At 44.5% G+C, this 14,380-nt stretch overlaps 1 protein-coding gene and 1 long non-coding RNA gene across 2 annotated transcripts in view; one reads left to right on the forward strand and one right to left on the reverse strand.

Moving 5' to 3' along the window:
• The window catches only part of ASB3 (ankyrin repeat and SOCS box containing 3), a 46,808-nt gene that overhangs the window by 12,777 nt on the left and 19,651 nt on the right, over window positions 1-14,380 (reverse strand). The window contains exons 3-6 of the mRNA XM_081854778.1: window positions 13,691-13,898; window positions 11,201-11,359; window positions 1,820-1,932; window positions 991-1,126 (exon numbers count right to left, since the gene is read on the reverse strand). Of these exons, the coding sequence (XP_081710904.1) occupies window positions 991-1,126; window positions 1,820-1,932; window positions 11,201-11,359; window positions 13,691-13,886 (604 nt within the window). The 5' untranslated portion in view covers window positions 13,887-13,898. The remainder of the gene's footprint in view (window positions 1-990; window positions 1,127-1,819; window positions 1,933-11,200; window positions 11,360-13,690; window positions 13,899-14,380) is intronic.
• Window positions 6,436-9,011, forward strand: LOC309338110. The gene is made up of 3 exons (XR_014154719.1): window positions 6,436-6,752; window positions 6,862-7,196; window positions 7,227-9,011. It is a non-coding gene; the product is annotated as an uncharacterized lncRNA (long non-coding RNA).

Below are 14,380 nucleotides of genomic sequence, written 5' to 3' on the forward strand. Positions count from 1 at the left end.
TAAGCTGCTTATCTGCTTATCCGCTAAGCCGCTAAGCCGCTAAAAGCCGCTAAAAGCTGCTAAGCCGCTAATAGCGCTAATCCACTAAGCCGTCAATGGGCTTGCTTCGCAAGACGAAAAAACCGTTAGACGAAGAGAATCGCGGAATGGATTCTCTTCGTCTTGCGAGGCACCACTGTATCGTGTTATGCATGTCAGTCCATCAGTGCCCAGATTTCTCCCTCTGCAATAGAACACTCTTCTATTCTCAACTCTTCTCTTCTCCTCTCATCACTTGCCCCCTAAACCTGTTCTAGAGGGGGGGTTACCCCAAATCCTCCAGAGCAGATTTGGGGATGATGCAGACATGCACAGGTGAGGAGAGAAGGGATACCTGGTTGCGCTGTAGCTAATCCTTGCATTAATCCCTGCATAGGTAGTGGCGCCCGCCCTGTGGAACACCCTCCCACCAGATGTCAAAGAGAAAAATAACTACCAAACTTTTAGAAGACATCTAAAGGCAGCCCTGTTTAGGGAAGCTTTTAATGTTTAATAGGTTATTGTATTTTGGTGTTTTTTTGGGAAGCCGCCCAGAGTGGCTGGGGGGACCCGGCCAGATGGGTGGGGTATAAATAATAAATTATTATTGTTATTTATTATTATAGTGCAACGTTTTAGTTAAATGCCATCATTATTTTTTAAACTGTTTTGCATTTTATGGAGATGTAAATCTATTACTTTTCTTTTTATAAACCAACAAAATAACAACAACAAATCCCTCCATAAATTTATTTTAAATCTTTTAAAAGCTATCTAAGCTACAGGTCTCTGCTTCGAGACCTGCAGCAGGTGCTCTAACCCTCAGCTACAGCTCTTCTCCTTGAAACATTCACTTTGTTAATAAGCCACTTCTATTTAACAATGGCAATGCTGTTATTCACCGCCCCCCCAAGCTTACACCAAGGAAATATGCTGAAAGACAGCAGCTTCACAGAAACAGAAAAGGGTTACCGTATGATATAAGTATCCTTAAACTTTCCAGCTTCCCATACTGTGCAGCAACAAATAAAGGGGTGATCCCAAAATCATCCACACATTCTTTTTCAGCTCCTTTGTTGAGGAGTAATTTCAATATCTCCGGGTAGTTCTGAAAGTGGGTAAAAAAGGAGTTCATTGTTGTTAAAAGCAGAGCAAGATCTCGACATGTATTTGCATTGAGTACCGTGCCGTTGTTCGTGGTTCCCAGCGCTTAGTAGTGTCTCCCTCCCTCAACCACTCTGAAAGTAGGGACGGAGGAGAAATTTAGTTCAGTACATATTTAAAGCCTAATCTGTCAAAGTCACGGGATTCTGCAAGGCCCAGCCCAGAACATCCACTGCTCCAGCAGTTCAGAGAGCATTCTGTGCCAAAGAACTTGGGAGGTTGGCTTGGGCAGGGAACTGCAGACAATAAAACTCTCCAACTTATATTTTACCTTTTAAATACTGAAACTCCTCTGCCTGTTGTTTGAGGAGCCCCAGTGCATCGGGACAAAAGAATTATTTCAAGCAAATTAATGTTCAACAACAGATTTATCACCCATGTTATGCCCGATCATTTCTTAAAACACGTGTAATACTTTAAATATTTTAACATGCTCGCTGTGTTTAACGCTCGGCACAATTCCTGCCGTATTCAGAACGATCATTTGCATTTAAACTGACTTTTCTGCACCCGGCTGCCATAAATCACCAAAAGGAACAGCATGCAAAGACTACACAAAGCTGCCATTTTAAGAGAGAGAGGAAGAAAGAGTAAAACTTTATTTATATGGAAATGAAATTATGGATTTATAGATTACCTGAAAAGCAGCTTGGTGCAGAGAATTCCATTCAGACCAACAGTGGGGACCATTAATATTTGCTCCTTGTCGAAGGAGAAGCTTTATCACGTCAACGTGTCCATTTTGAACAGCTATAAACAGAGGGTTAAAAACCATTATTCTTATCAGCTGTACCACATACGTTCTTCTTAATCAACACCATCATCAGAATGCTGTTTTCCATCCGCTACTGAAGTCAGAATTAATTCTCTTAAGTAGTCGTGCAGCACTGAACAACCCTCGACTTCCCTGCATAAAAAGGAAATGGAAAAAAAAAATCATTTCCAAGAGATGTCTGCTTTGGAGGCAAAAGATTTGCAACTTCCTAGGCAGCCAGTGAACTGTACATTATCAGCTTTCATTGTATGCTGAAGACACACTTCTTTACCCTGGCCTTTTGACATTTGAAATATGTACCGTATTTTTCCATGTATAACACGCCCCCCGTATAAGATTCTGGGGTACTCAAAATTAAGAAAATGGGGGGGAGGCTGCCCTCGTGTATAAGACTACCCCCCCCCCTTTTTAACATTATTTTTTAGTAAAAAAAACCTAGTCTTATACACGGAAAAATACGGTATATTTAAGACCCACTCTGGCTGTACATGTTATCTGTTTTTAATGTTGCATTTTACACTGTGGCAATCAACCCTGGGACCTTGTAGTGAAGGGTAGGTAATAAATACAGAAACAAGAAGAACAACAATGACAGAGCAACAGCAACAACAGCAGCAATAACAACAGCAGCTTTACCTACAAACTCAGAAAACTGTGGTTGTTTGAGCATGCCAGGGTCTGAAACCACAGCTTGATCCTGGTTTCTTCCAACAAACTGTTGAATGGTGTCCTTAAATTTGAAGGTTCATTATTGTTCCACAAGCTGTGTATTTCTTTAAGGGCCAGAGCAAATAATGTGACCTAGTTTTACAGCTGTGGAGCAGTATAGCAGGTGCTGTTAAGGTGTGGTAATTAAGCTGTTGGGTATAGTATATAAAGAGGAACACCTAGCTCTCTCAGTGCCCTGGTGGATGGGTCATACCTATTGATATATTATAATTAATGTAAAAGGAGTTTTTGTTTTTGTTATTAAAACCTAGCTAAAGTTATTTTGCGTTCCTTGTAATGTGTGGTCTTCCCCAGCATGCCTTCTGCAGTGCAACTAGTCTGCAAATAGCCAACACAAACCACAGTTCCTCACATTCAGATGTAATGGGAAATGGTGCTTAATTTTAAAGCTTTGGTTCCTTCCTTGTAGTGCCAGACGTACGTATAAACTAAACAAGATATAGCTTAGGGTCCCACTCTCTTGGCCCCCCCCCCAAAATTTTTAATATACATTTCCAAAATATAAGATAAAAAACAAATAAAATAAAACCTACATACAGCAACAGTGTTTTGTGTTGTGTAGGCTCCTATGATGTAAGTAATGGGCCCCGCCTGCTAGCCAGCTCCCTAAAATATCACTGGTTTTCTCATTTCTATACATAGGGTGCCTACATTCTGTATGGACTGGTTGCAGGGCAACATGTGCAAACGGCTTTAGAGCCCATAAATTACCATATAGCATATATTCAACAGGAAAAAACAACGACAATTTGTTGTTGACAAAGGACAGCTGGACATATAAAGGGCCCCATTACCTTCAGTAGCTTAGGGCCTCATCAAACCTAAATCTGGCCCTGTGGCTATGTAAGGAAGCGGGAAGGGAAATGGGCAAGCCGGAGGCTCGAGCAGTAAGAAGAAACCATGGTTTCCTGTTACAGCCCAACTGGTCCATCTCCTCTGCTTCTGTGGCCCATGGAGGAGATGAAGGCGGTAGAACCTGAGAGCTGACTAGAAACCCAAACAGGTGTGGTGAGGACCTCCGGTCCTTGGTCAGAGGTGCCCAGATCTGATGGTTCCTCATGCTCACGGACAGCCTTGGCTGCAGGGTCCCGTTCCCCTTGCTGCTCATCTGAGGAGACCTCGGGTTCAAGGTCTGGGCAGGGCTAACCCCTGGTGCATAATTGTCGCTTCCTAATTTTGACGAAATTAAAAGACGCCTGCTTCTTGGGAGAAACGCAATGACAAACCTAGACAGCATCCTAAAAAGCAGAGACATCACCTTGCCAACAAAGGTCTGTATAGTTAAAGCTATGGTTTTCCCAGTAATGATGTATGGAAGTGAGAGCTGGACCATAAAGAAGACTGATCGCGGAAGAATTGATGCTTTTGAATTATGGTGCTGGAGGAGACTCTTGAGAGTCCCAAGGACTGCAAGAAGATCAAACCTCTCCATTCTGAAGGAAATCAGCCCTGAGTGCTCACTGGAAGGACAGATCGTGAAGCTGAGGCTCCAATACTTTGGCCACCTCATGAGAAGAGAAGACTCCCTGGAAAAGACCCTGATGTTGGGAAAGATGGAAGGCACAAGGAGAAGGGGACAACAGAGGACGAGATGGTTGGACTGTGTTCTCGAAGCTACCAGCGTGAGTTTGACCAAACTGCAGGAGGCAATGGAAGACAGGAGTGCCTGGTGTGCTCTGGTCCATGGGGTCACGAAGAGTCAGACACGACTAAATGACTTAACAACAATTTTGACCACTGCTGGATTTTTAACAACCACAAAGCTGAAGAAGGGGCACACCAACAGCTTATCTCTCTCAGCAGATTCCCCATCTCCATGAAAAGAAATGTGATCGCTTTTCCTTTGCTCCCAGGCGACTTTGGAAACATCAGAGTCGTGCCCAATCATTTTCTGCGGCTTCATCGGCAGCTTAAGCCCACCTTTTACAGATGTCAGACACGATGACAGTCTCTCCTGTAACATTTTTTTTTTTAATGGAATATGTAAAGCTGGTTCGGGGAGCGAGGATTTCTTTAACATTTTACTTCAGTAGTCCTTCGCTCCCGAGAGAAATCAAAAAGTCGGTCTGAAAAGGCCACAGGTAAGTAATAAAAATAAAAATCAATGTGTGTCTGGCAGCACTGTAAACTAAAACTTCAAGGTGGGGGGGGGATGCGAAAGCTGTGATAAATAACATGAAAGAAATTGTGGGTTATGCCCTCCCAACTGCAGCATTAACTGTGCTATTAGGTTTTGTGAAATACTGTGTTAAATCGGAATTCTAGGAATAGGACGAAAACTTATTGATAGCAGCAAGGATGATGGGGGGACAGGGGGAGAGATGTAATTCTAAGAGTGGTCAAACAATAAATAACATTAACAGAGCAGAGCATTAGAAGTACAGCATAAATCGTATAATATAATTAACAAGTCATCAGCCAAACAATTACAATCTATAAAACACTATTAACAAACCAGCAACTTAAAAAACAAGCTAAACATCACAATAACAGAGTTAAGTCATTCTATAGGGTTAACAAATCAAAAAAGCATCTATAAAACAAAAGAGCAACTAAAAAGTAAGTTTAACACTGCTCAGTTTATGCACGTTCATTTCTCTCCCCCCGCACGACTAGTAATTTTTCACTCTGTTCCGTTCATTAAAATACACACGCCCATCCATCGTACAGGATGACCATGATCTAATAGAAATACCTACAACAGAGCCATAATTTAAAATCATTAGTTATTAAGTTAACTCTGCCCTTCCAACAAGTGTTTAATGCAGTCAACAACAGCAAATTTTTAAAGCAAAATTCAGTGTTATTCGTGAATAAAGCAATTTCATTTAATTGGGTGTGGAAATATAGAAGACGACAGAAAGTTGGAGCGTTAATCTACGTAGCTCAGTATTTTCCATTGCAACTGGCAGTGGCTCCTTCTCAGTCATACCTGAAGACACCAGGGACTGAACTTTCTGTATAATAATAATAATAATAATAACAACAACAACAACAACAACAACAGAATGCAAAGTATGTGCTCCATCACTGAGTTACAGCCCTCCAGTCGCAAAGCTAGTTTGCTACTGGAAATAATGGCAATCTTTCATTTCTTTTTTTAAAAGAACAGATGGCCTTAAGACCAAAAAGTACTGGTAAAGGACAAAAGAGAGGAGGGGAACAAAATGTCTATTCTGGTTTTTCTTCCGTGAAAATTAAGTGAACAGGGTCGCTAACCCAGCACCGGTGGGTGCCATGTTGCCCATGAAAACTTCCAGGAGCCTTTAAAAGTTTAAAAGGCACAAGGAGATAGGATAATAATATATTAAGGGTGGAATAACAAATAAAGTGAATAACGTAACAATATAAAAAAAATAGTAGGTAAAGAAGATCACACATGGGTGGAGGGAAGTACTGGGCTGTAGGGGAGGGAGGTGAAGAGATTAATTGAAATTGTTAAAGATTGGTATAGGATTTAAGAGATTTAAATTTTCATAAAGATTCTATAAGGAAAGCAGAAAACAGCAAGAAATATCAAGTAAAGGTATCAAGAGGAGATCGGTGTACATGAAAACATGAGACTTATGGTTTTGTTACATATGATTTTATTTTGGAGTTGTCTGTTTATTCTGAAGTTGTTTGTTGTAAAGAATGTCTAATATGTGAATAAAATAATAAAGGATGATTTTTTAAAAATAGGAAGGGGGGGGACTTCCAGGAGTGTCCCTTGGCAGGAACGGCAAACTCTGAGCTTTTGTTTTAAACTACCGTATTTTTCGCCCCATAGGACGCACCGGCCCATAGGACGCACCTAGTTTTTTGGGGGGGAAATAAAGTAAAAAAAAAATATTTCCCCCCCAGGTGCGCTGCGCTAAGCCCGAAGCTTGGGGCGTGCTGAGCTCAGCACGCCCCAAGCTTCTGGGTGCTGGCAAGGTCTCCGCTAGCCCTGGGAGAGCCGCGCGGCTGTCCCAAGGCTAGCAGAGCGCTGCGCTAATCCCGAAGCTTGGGGCGAGCGGAGCTCAGCACGCCCCAAGCTTCTGGGTGCTGGCAAGGTCTCCGCTAGCCCTGGGAGAGCCGCGCGGCTGTCCCAAGGCTAGCAGAGCGCTGCGCTAATCCCGAAGCTTGGGGCAAGCGGAGCTCAGCACGCCCCAAGCTTCTGGGTGCTGGCAAGGTCTCCGCTAGCCCTGGGAGAGCCGCGCGGCTCTCCCAGGGCTAGCGGAGCGCTGCGCTAATCCCGAAGCTTGGGGCGAGCGGAGCTCAGCACGCCCCAAGCTTCTGGGTGCTGGCAAGGTCTCCGCTAGCCCTGGGAGAGCCGCGCGGCTGTCCCAAGGCTAGCAGAGCGCTGCGCTAATCCCGAAGCTTGGGGCGTGCTGAGCTCAGCGCGCCCCAAGCTTCTGGGTGCTGGCAAGGTCTCCGCTAGCCCTGGGAGAGCCGCGCGGCTATCCCAAGGCTAGCGGAGTGCTACGCTAATCCCAAAGCTTGGGGCGTGCTGAGCTCAGCGCGCCCCAAGCTTCTGGGTGCCGGCAAGGTCTCCGCTAGCTGTGGGAGAGCCGCACAGCTCTTCCACGGCTAGGGGAGCGCTGCGCTAATCCCGAAGCTTGGGGCGAGCGGAGCTCAGCACGCCCCAAGTTTCTGGGTGCTGGCAAGGTCTCCGCTAGCCGTGGGAGAGCTGGGTCTCCCACGGCTAGTGGATAGCTTCCTGAAGCCTGGAGAGCGAGAGGGGTCGGTGCGCACCGACACCCCTCGCTCTCCAGGCTTCAGGGAAAGCCTGCATTCGCCCCATAGGACGCACACACATTTCCCCTTCATTTTTGGAGGGGAAAAAGTGTGTCTTATAGGGCGAAAAATACGGTAAGTCAGTCTCTAGTAAGCACAACCTTGTCATGGGTGGTTGTCTCTCTAAGTTTGTGTTCTGCCAAATCTTCCCCATGCAGCCATTTTGTGTTTTGGCCTGTCTCTTCCACGGCAGCCATTTTGTAACCGGCGCCCCAGCACTCCCGCAAAATTCTGCCACAGACTGACACAACTACCCATCTGGAAATAAAACATGATACGGCACGCAGATTGAAGGCACTGCATATTTTTTTGTAACCCTGAATGAATTTTATAATCACTAATGCACAGACTTGTTAAAGAGAGGTACTTCAACGGAACAGTCTCCGTGGAGATATTTATTTGAAACAAAGGAAGGAAATAAACTCAGAACACGCCACCTTTCTAAGCTTTTGCTTCTCTGATTCTGGAAATCTCACAGAACTGCCAAGCAGATTTCTTCTCCCTATTAAGCCAAGAATTTGCCTTGACTGTTCTCAACTTCCTCAGTAGACTTGACTCTTTTCATTGATCTATTAACTCTGCCCGCTTACAACCCAAAATCCCCACACATCAGGAGGTTAGAGAGTCAGAAATTCTTTGAAAACAGAATAGCAGCTGAGACATGAAAACAAAACAAAAATCAAACAACAAAGCCAGGAATAGCAAAGAGACGTGAGACAGGATTTGCAGTGGCGCTCAAAAAGGAATTTTTCCTAGGTCAACCGAAAGCCTATGGCTTTTGCCTTCCTTTTTCACCAGAGCAGCAAATTTGAAGAAGAGGTTTCTCTTTCCAACAGACATCTGTTGAGCCTTTTGAGAATATGCAGACGAACCATTTTCCGAAATACATAGCCTTTTCTTTTTCTCGGCCATACTTTATAGCCAAAAAACACCACCACATTTTTTTAAAACTGAGCATTAATAAAGATTGATCTGGGGAGGGAGGTGTTTATCTTCTGTAATCTTAAGAGAAAATGAAAAAGTGCGTTTTGGTTTCTTTCAGTCTTTGATTCGGTTAACTGTATTTCGACACAATGTTAGCGATTGAAAATAAAAAGTTCTTATGAGAGTTCATCAAAGCTTTAGTGCAATTTTCACCTAATATACACATTTTTCTATGCAATTTTTCCTCACACGCACATTTTTTGCAAACCAACAGATGAAATTTTTTAATGTTATTTTCACTAATGTGTGCATTTTCATGCACAATCTACCACAGTATATTCATTGCCATACACCTTACTCAGCCAGGAACCTGAATTGCAAAATTCAGAGTTGTACAAATGTATTAACTTCACCATTGCCACCAAGTGAATCTCTTTCTTCTATTGCCACCTCCACTATATGGTCCTTTAACCGTTTGGACTTCAACGGACCCAACCACTGAGCTATGACCCCTCTCCAGAATAATAACATAGGTGGCACTTTCTTGGCAAGCACTCAACAAAGGGACTACCTGATTCAGGAACTAGGGACATTATACTTTGAAGCTGAGATCCAACAAGCTATTGTGAAGATAGGAAAAACTCTCACTACCTACACTTCCCATCATCCCTTGCTAACAGGACCAGTGGTCAGGGGTGATGGGAATTGTAGTCCCAAAACAGCTGGAGGGCAAAGTTTGGCCATCACTGGTCTACGGCTACTAGCCATAATGACCATGTCCCAACTCTGTTGTCAACTTTCTAGGAATCACAACTGGATACAGAGCTGTTGTGGCCAGGTACTGCTCATGGGCTTCTTGTTGTGATCTGGTTGGCCACTGTTAGAACAGCAAGTTGGAGTACACAGACCACTGGCCTGATCCTACGGCCTCTTCTGTTTGTACCAGAGCCAGATGCAAAATGGTGGCTCAGGAATTCGTTGCCTACCACAACCCCTGTATTATGCACTGGGAAGACCTGCTTATAAAACACTATCTGAATTACTACAGTCACGATTCCAATAGCCAAACTCAGGCGGGAGAGAAAGCCTTTAAGTTGCTACTACAACTGGGAGCCAGTTACACTTATTGATCTACTACAAGTTACCCAGAAATCCATCAGCAGATTCAAATCTATCATCAGTCTAGCCCTATCAGGTTGTAGAGGATTTGGCTGACTTGGGTAGCAGGCCCAAAATTTGTGGTAGCCGCTGATCCTGACTCTCCCTCAACTTGGAAGACGAGTGAGTCTCATGCCCAAAGGGCTGTGCGTGGCCAGAAACCTTCTTGCTTCAGTAATAATAATAATAATAATAATAATAATAATAATAATAATAATATTTTATTTATATCCCTCCCTCCCCAGCCGAAGCCGGGCTCAGAGCACAGTACAGTAGCACCTCGGCTTACATTACCCTCGGGTAACATGAACTTTGGGTTGCAAAAGTGGCAACCCCGGAAGTGTTTCGCCGTGTGCGCATGCGCAAAAGCGGTCCCTGCAGTTGCGGAAACCTCAGGATCCTACCAGAGCTCCAGAACGGATTCTGTCTGTAACAGGAGGTACCGCTGTATCTCTGAAGCCTGGCATGAGGTCAGAAATGAGACCCCACATGTTTCTCCCTTTGCATTTCCCACAAATGTATGCGCTGAGCTAAGAAAGCACGACTGCATTTGTAGACCCTTGCCGCTCCTAGCACTAATGCTTAAAACATTTTCTTCCTATTTAGAATCATTGCTTCAGCAAAATGTAAAGAAGAAGAAAAGATTACTGAAGAAACAGACATGTGAAGATACTCCAGTTTACACAGCAGACCCAATGGAGAGCATTGTCAACAAACCACATAAAAAAGGGAATATTTTAGAAGAAGAAAATATTCCTGGGAATACTCCAAAGGGCAGAAAATGTTAAACAGATGCGTTCCAGCCGCAAAGAAAAAAGGCTGTAGATGCCAAAACACCTTGTCTCAGCATGCTATGTTTTCATAAACATGGTTCAGAAAAATGCTACGGTCTGCAAACATAGCTGAACGAGACATTAAAGGTAAAGGGTAAAGGACCCCTGGATGGTTAAGTCCGGTGAACGGTTGCGGCACTCATCTCACTTTCAGGCCGAGGGAGCTGGCGTTTGTCCGGAAATAGCTTTCTGGGTCATGTGGCCAGCAGGACTAAACCACTTCTGGCACAACGGGAACCTGAGCACATGGAAACGCCGTTTACCTTCTCGCCACAGTGGTACCTACTTATCTACTTGCCCTGGTGTGCTTTTGAACTGCTAGGCTGGCAGGAGCTGGGACAGAGCACAGACTCCAGGAGCAGGGAACCTTGAGGCCCTCCAAATGTTGAACTCCAGCCTATCAGCCTCAGGCAGACTGACTATGGTCAAGGGTGCACCTGCTTCTGTGAAACATTCTTAGCCACTGAACTCTCAGTCTTCCCAGCTGATTACTCCCCAGTTCTAGCCAAGCACTCCTACCAGTCATTTGTATACCAAAATTGCTGCAGTCCATCCCCACCAGTGGTCATATCCCCCAGTTGCAGGATCCACGAATACAGATTGGGGAAAAGGTCGGAGTTTATAGTCCCTCTCCCCACCTCCAGCCCAAGACCCAAACAACAACTCACCCCCTAGGAGAAGATACCTCCATACAAGCTGTTTCAAAACACTGCAGCATTTTGCCATTCCTTGAGTAACACTGACATCTGCCGGTTCTCCACAAATACTGTCTAATTTTAGGTTAAGTAAATTATTTCAATTATTTTGGGGCCAGGGTATTTTCAGAATGGGGTGTGCTCACCTAAGAATAATGGTGTGCTTGCATCATTAGTAAGCTCATTGGGATCAGCTCCAGATTCCAGAAGAATAGCAACGCACTCCAAACTTCCTCGACTTGCAGAAAGATGCAGTGGGCAAGTGCCCTCAAATGTCTTCGATCTTATGTAGCTATCAGAGGGTGCTGGAGACGATATAATAAAATAAAAACAGCATTGCAAAATAGCATTAGAAAACAGGAAATCCTTCATTTTGGAGTGGAAGCAGTAGGAGAAGATAAGCTTACATTGACTTTGATGAGCTGGATGTAAATTAGTGAGGAGCTAGGACAACTGATGACCTTCTCAGCTTCACAAGGCAGGTGATCTACCCCTAAGCCTCCTCTGCATGGTGCTGTCAGGGTTTTGTATCTGTGGAGCTCTTTTTGTTTTGTTTATTAACAGTTGCTTTTTGTTACGATTACAGTGGTGCCTCGCAAGACGAAATTAATCCGTTCCGTGAGGCTCTTCGTATAGCAGTTTTTTCGTCTTGTGAAGCAAGCCCATTGACAGCTTAGCGGATTAGCGCTATTAGCGGTTTAGCGGCTTTTAGGGATCAGCCGATAAGCGGCTTAGCGGCTTAGGAAAAGGGGGGGGGAGCGAAAAAAAGCCGCAGGAACTTGCAATACATTTTCGTCTTGCGAAGCAAGCCCATAGGGAAATTCGTTTTGCGAAGCGCCTCCAAAACGGAAAACCCTTTCGTCTAGCGGTTTTCCGTCTTGCGAGGCGTTCGTCTTGTGGGGCACCACTGTATGATGTTGGGATTGCAATTTATATCGCAAACTCCTAACTAGCTCTAACTTTTAAAAGGGTTTTAACAAATTATTACTTTCCTTGGTTCTATTGCGCAAGTTTAAGATGACTGCTAGTTGCGGTTTGTACTTTACGCCGCCTTTCGGGTGAATTTACATAGAAAAGCAGCTCACGCATCAAACAAGCAGCTAAACCCAGTGCAATGTTGGGCATCCCACAAGGCCTCCCTATGCTGAACCCGCCACAAAGCTATTACAGCAAGAGTCATTTCATGAAGAAAAGCAGACTGATCACGTAACTGATCATAGGAGTTTGACTTGGAAAACCACAGCAGAGGTCAGATTTTAAACCAGGGACTTCATGATTCACAGCAGTTTCCTATACAGCATATCTCACCAAGTAAATCCTACTAAAAGGGACGCGGGTGGCGCTGTGGGTTAAACCACAAAGCCTAGGACTTGCCGATCAGAAGGTCGGTGGTTCGAATCCCCGCGAGCTCCCGTTGCTCGGTCCCTGCTCCTGCCAACCTAGCAGTTTGAAAGCACATCAGAGTGCAAGTAGATAAATAGGTACCGCTCCGGCGGGAAGGTAAACGGCGTTTCCGTGCGCTGCTCTGGTTCGCCAGAAGCAGCTTAGTCATGCTGGCCACATGACCCGGAAGCTGTTTGCGGACAAACGCCGGCTCCCTCGGCCAATAAAGCGAGATGAGTGCCGCAACCCCAGAGTCGGTCACAACTGGATCTAATGGTCAGGGGTCCCTTTACCTTTACCTAAATCCTACTGAGTCCAACAGGGTTTACTCCCAGGTTAAGTGAGATTAGGATTGAAGCATTAGCTATCATGCGACACCAGCTATCGATTGCTACTTGACATGAATACTGCAAGGCAAAAGGTCCACTGCCAATTTGCCTTTGTTTATTGCTGGTTGGGGAAGGACTGTAGCTCCAGGGTAGAGCTTGTAGGCAGAAGTTCCTGTGTTCCTAAAGCTGGGCAGGGCTGATAAAAAGCTCCTGTCTGATACCAAGGAAAGCTGTTGCCAATAACTCTAGACAACGCTCCACTAGATGCACCAACAATCCAGCTCTGTATAAGGCAGCTTCCTATGTTCCCTCCCTAATTAAGAATGCATAGCCCATAATTTGTGTAGTAGGAGATGCCAGATACATTGTAGATTCTGAATTTCTGGACTCCAGTACAGTGGACCCTCCAGATACGAACTTACCGTATTTTTTGCTCTATAAGACTCACTTTTTCCCTCCTAAAAAGTAAGGGGAAATGTGTGTGCGTCTTATGGAGCGAATGCAGGCTGCGCAGCTATCACAGAAGCCAGAACAGCAAGAGGGATTGCTGCTTTCACTGCGCAGCAATCCCTCTTGCTGTTCTGGCTTCTGAGATTCAGAATATTTTTTTCTTGTTTTCCTCCTCCAAAAACTAGGTGCGTCTTGTGGTCTGGCGCATCTTATAGAGTGAAAAATACAGCAATTTGTCCCAGGGGTCCGTACTTACCCCGTAAAGTCTGTATCCAGAGGCACAGCTCCTGCACACATGCGCAGCGCGATAGAGCATGTGCGCACAGCAAAACCCGGAAGTATACACTTCTGGGTTTGCCGTGTTCGCAACCCACAATTACGTTACCCGAAGGTAACATAACCCGAGGTACCACTGTACTGGAGAACAGTGGATCCTAAAGCACAGTTTTTGTATGAGACTTTGTTTTCCTTTACCTGCATGAATTAAGAGCTTCAGACATTCACTTGCGTTGTGAAATGCTGCTTCATGGATTGCCATCCAACCCCTGTTATCGGGGACATCAACACTATACCCCTGCTTGATAAGCTTCTTCAGTTGCTTGGCATTGCCTTCTCTCGCTGCAAGCCCAACCGCAGAGCACCTGTCGGAATAGGCTTCCGTGAAATCCATTTGAACAGAATCCTAGCAAAAAAAAAAACCAGAGAAAAAAAAGAAAACACACGTTGACAAATGTCGACAATACATTATCTCAGCAAAAAAATTACACTTTTTGAAGTAGAAATCTCAAACTTATCTCGTTTATAAACTAATCTGAGCAAAGTGTTTTGAAGCCTGTGTGATAAAGATATCACTTTGGATCTCATTGACATTTGAAGTCTTGCTTCAAAATGCATTGATGTCTCAGAACTGCGATGGACAAACCAGGCCCCAGATGAAAAAGGCGAGTGAAATTCTACAATTATGCTTGACTGACACAAGTTTCAAATGTCTCGCGAATTAACATTTTTGTAGGCCTAACGGAAGTTGGAATAGCGTGTAGGACGATGTTGGCCCAGCTACTTCTGTATCTACACAGGGATAGGCTAAAATCTGCCACCTATGCTCTGGTGACCTCCAGGATAGATTACCACAATGCATTATAAATGGGGCTGCTTTTTGGACAG

This window comes from Podarcis erhardii (assembly GCF_964252035.2).
Source record: "Podarcis erhardii genome assembly, chromosome: 3".
Classification (NCBI taxonomy): domain Eukaryota; kingdom Metazoa; phylum Chordata; class Lepidosauria; order Squamata; family Lacertidae; genus Podarcis; species Podarcis erhardii.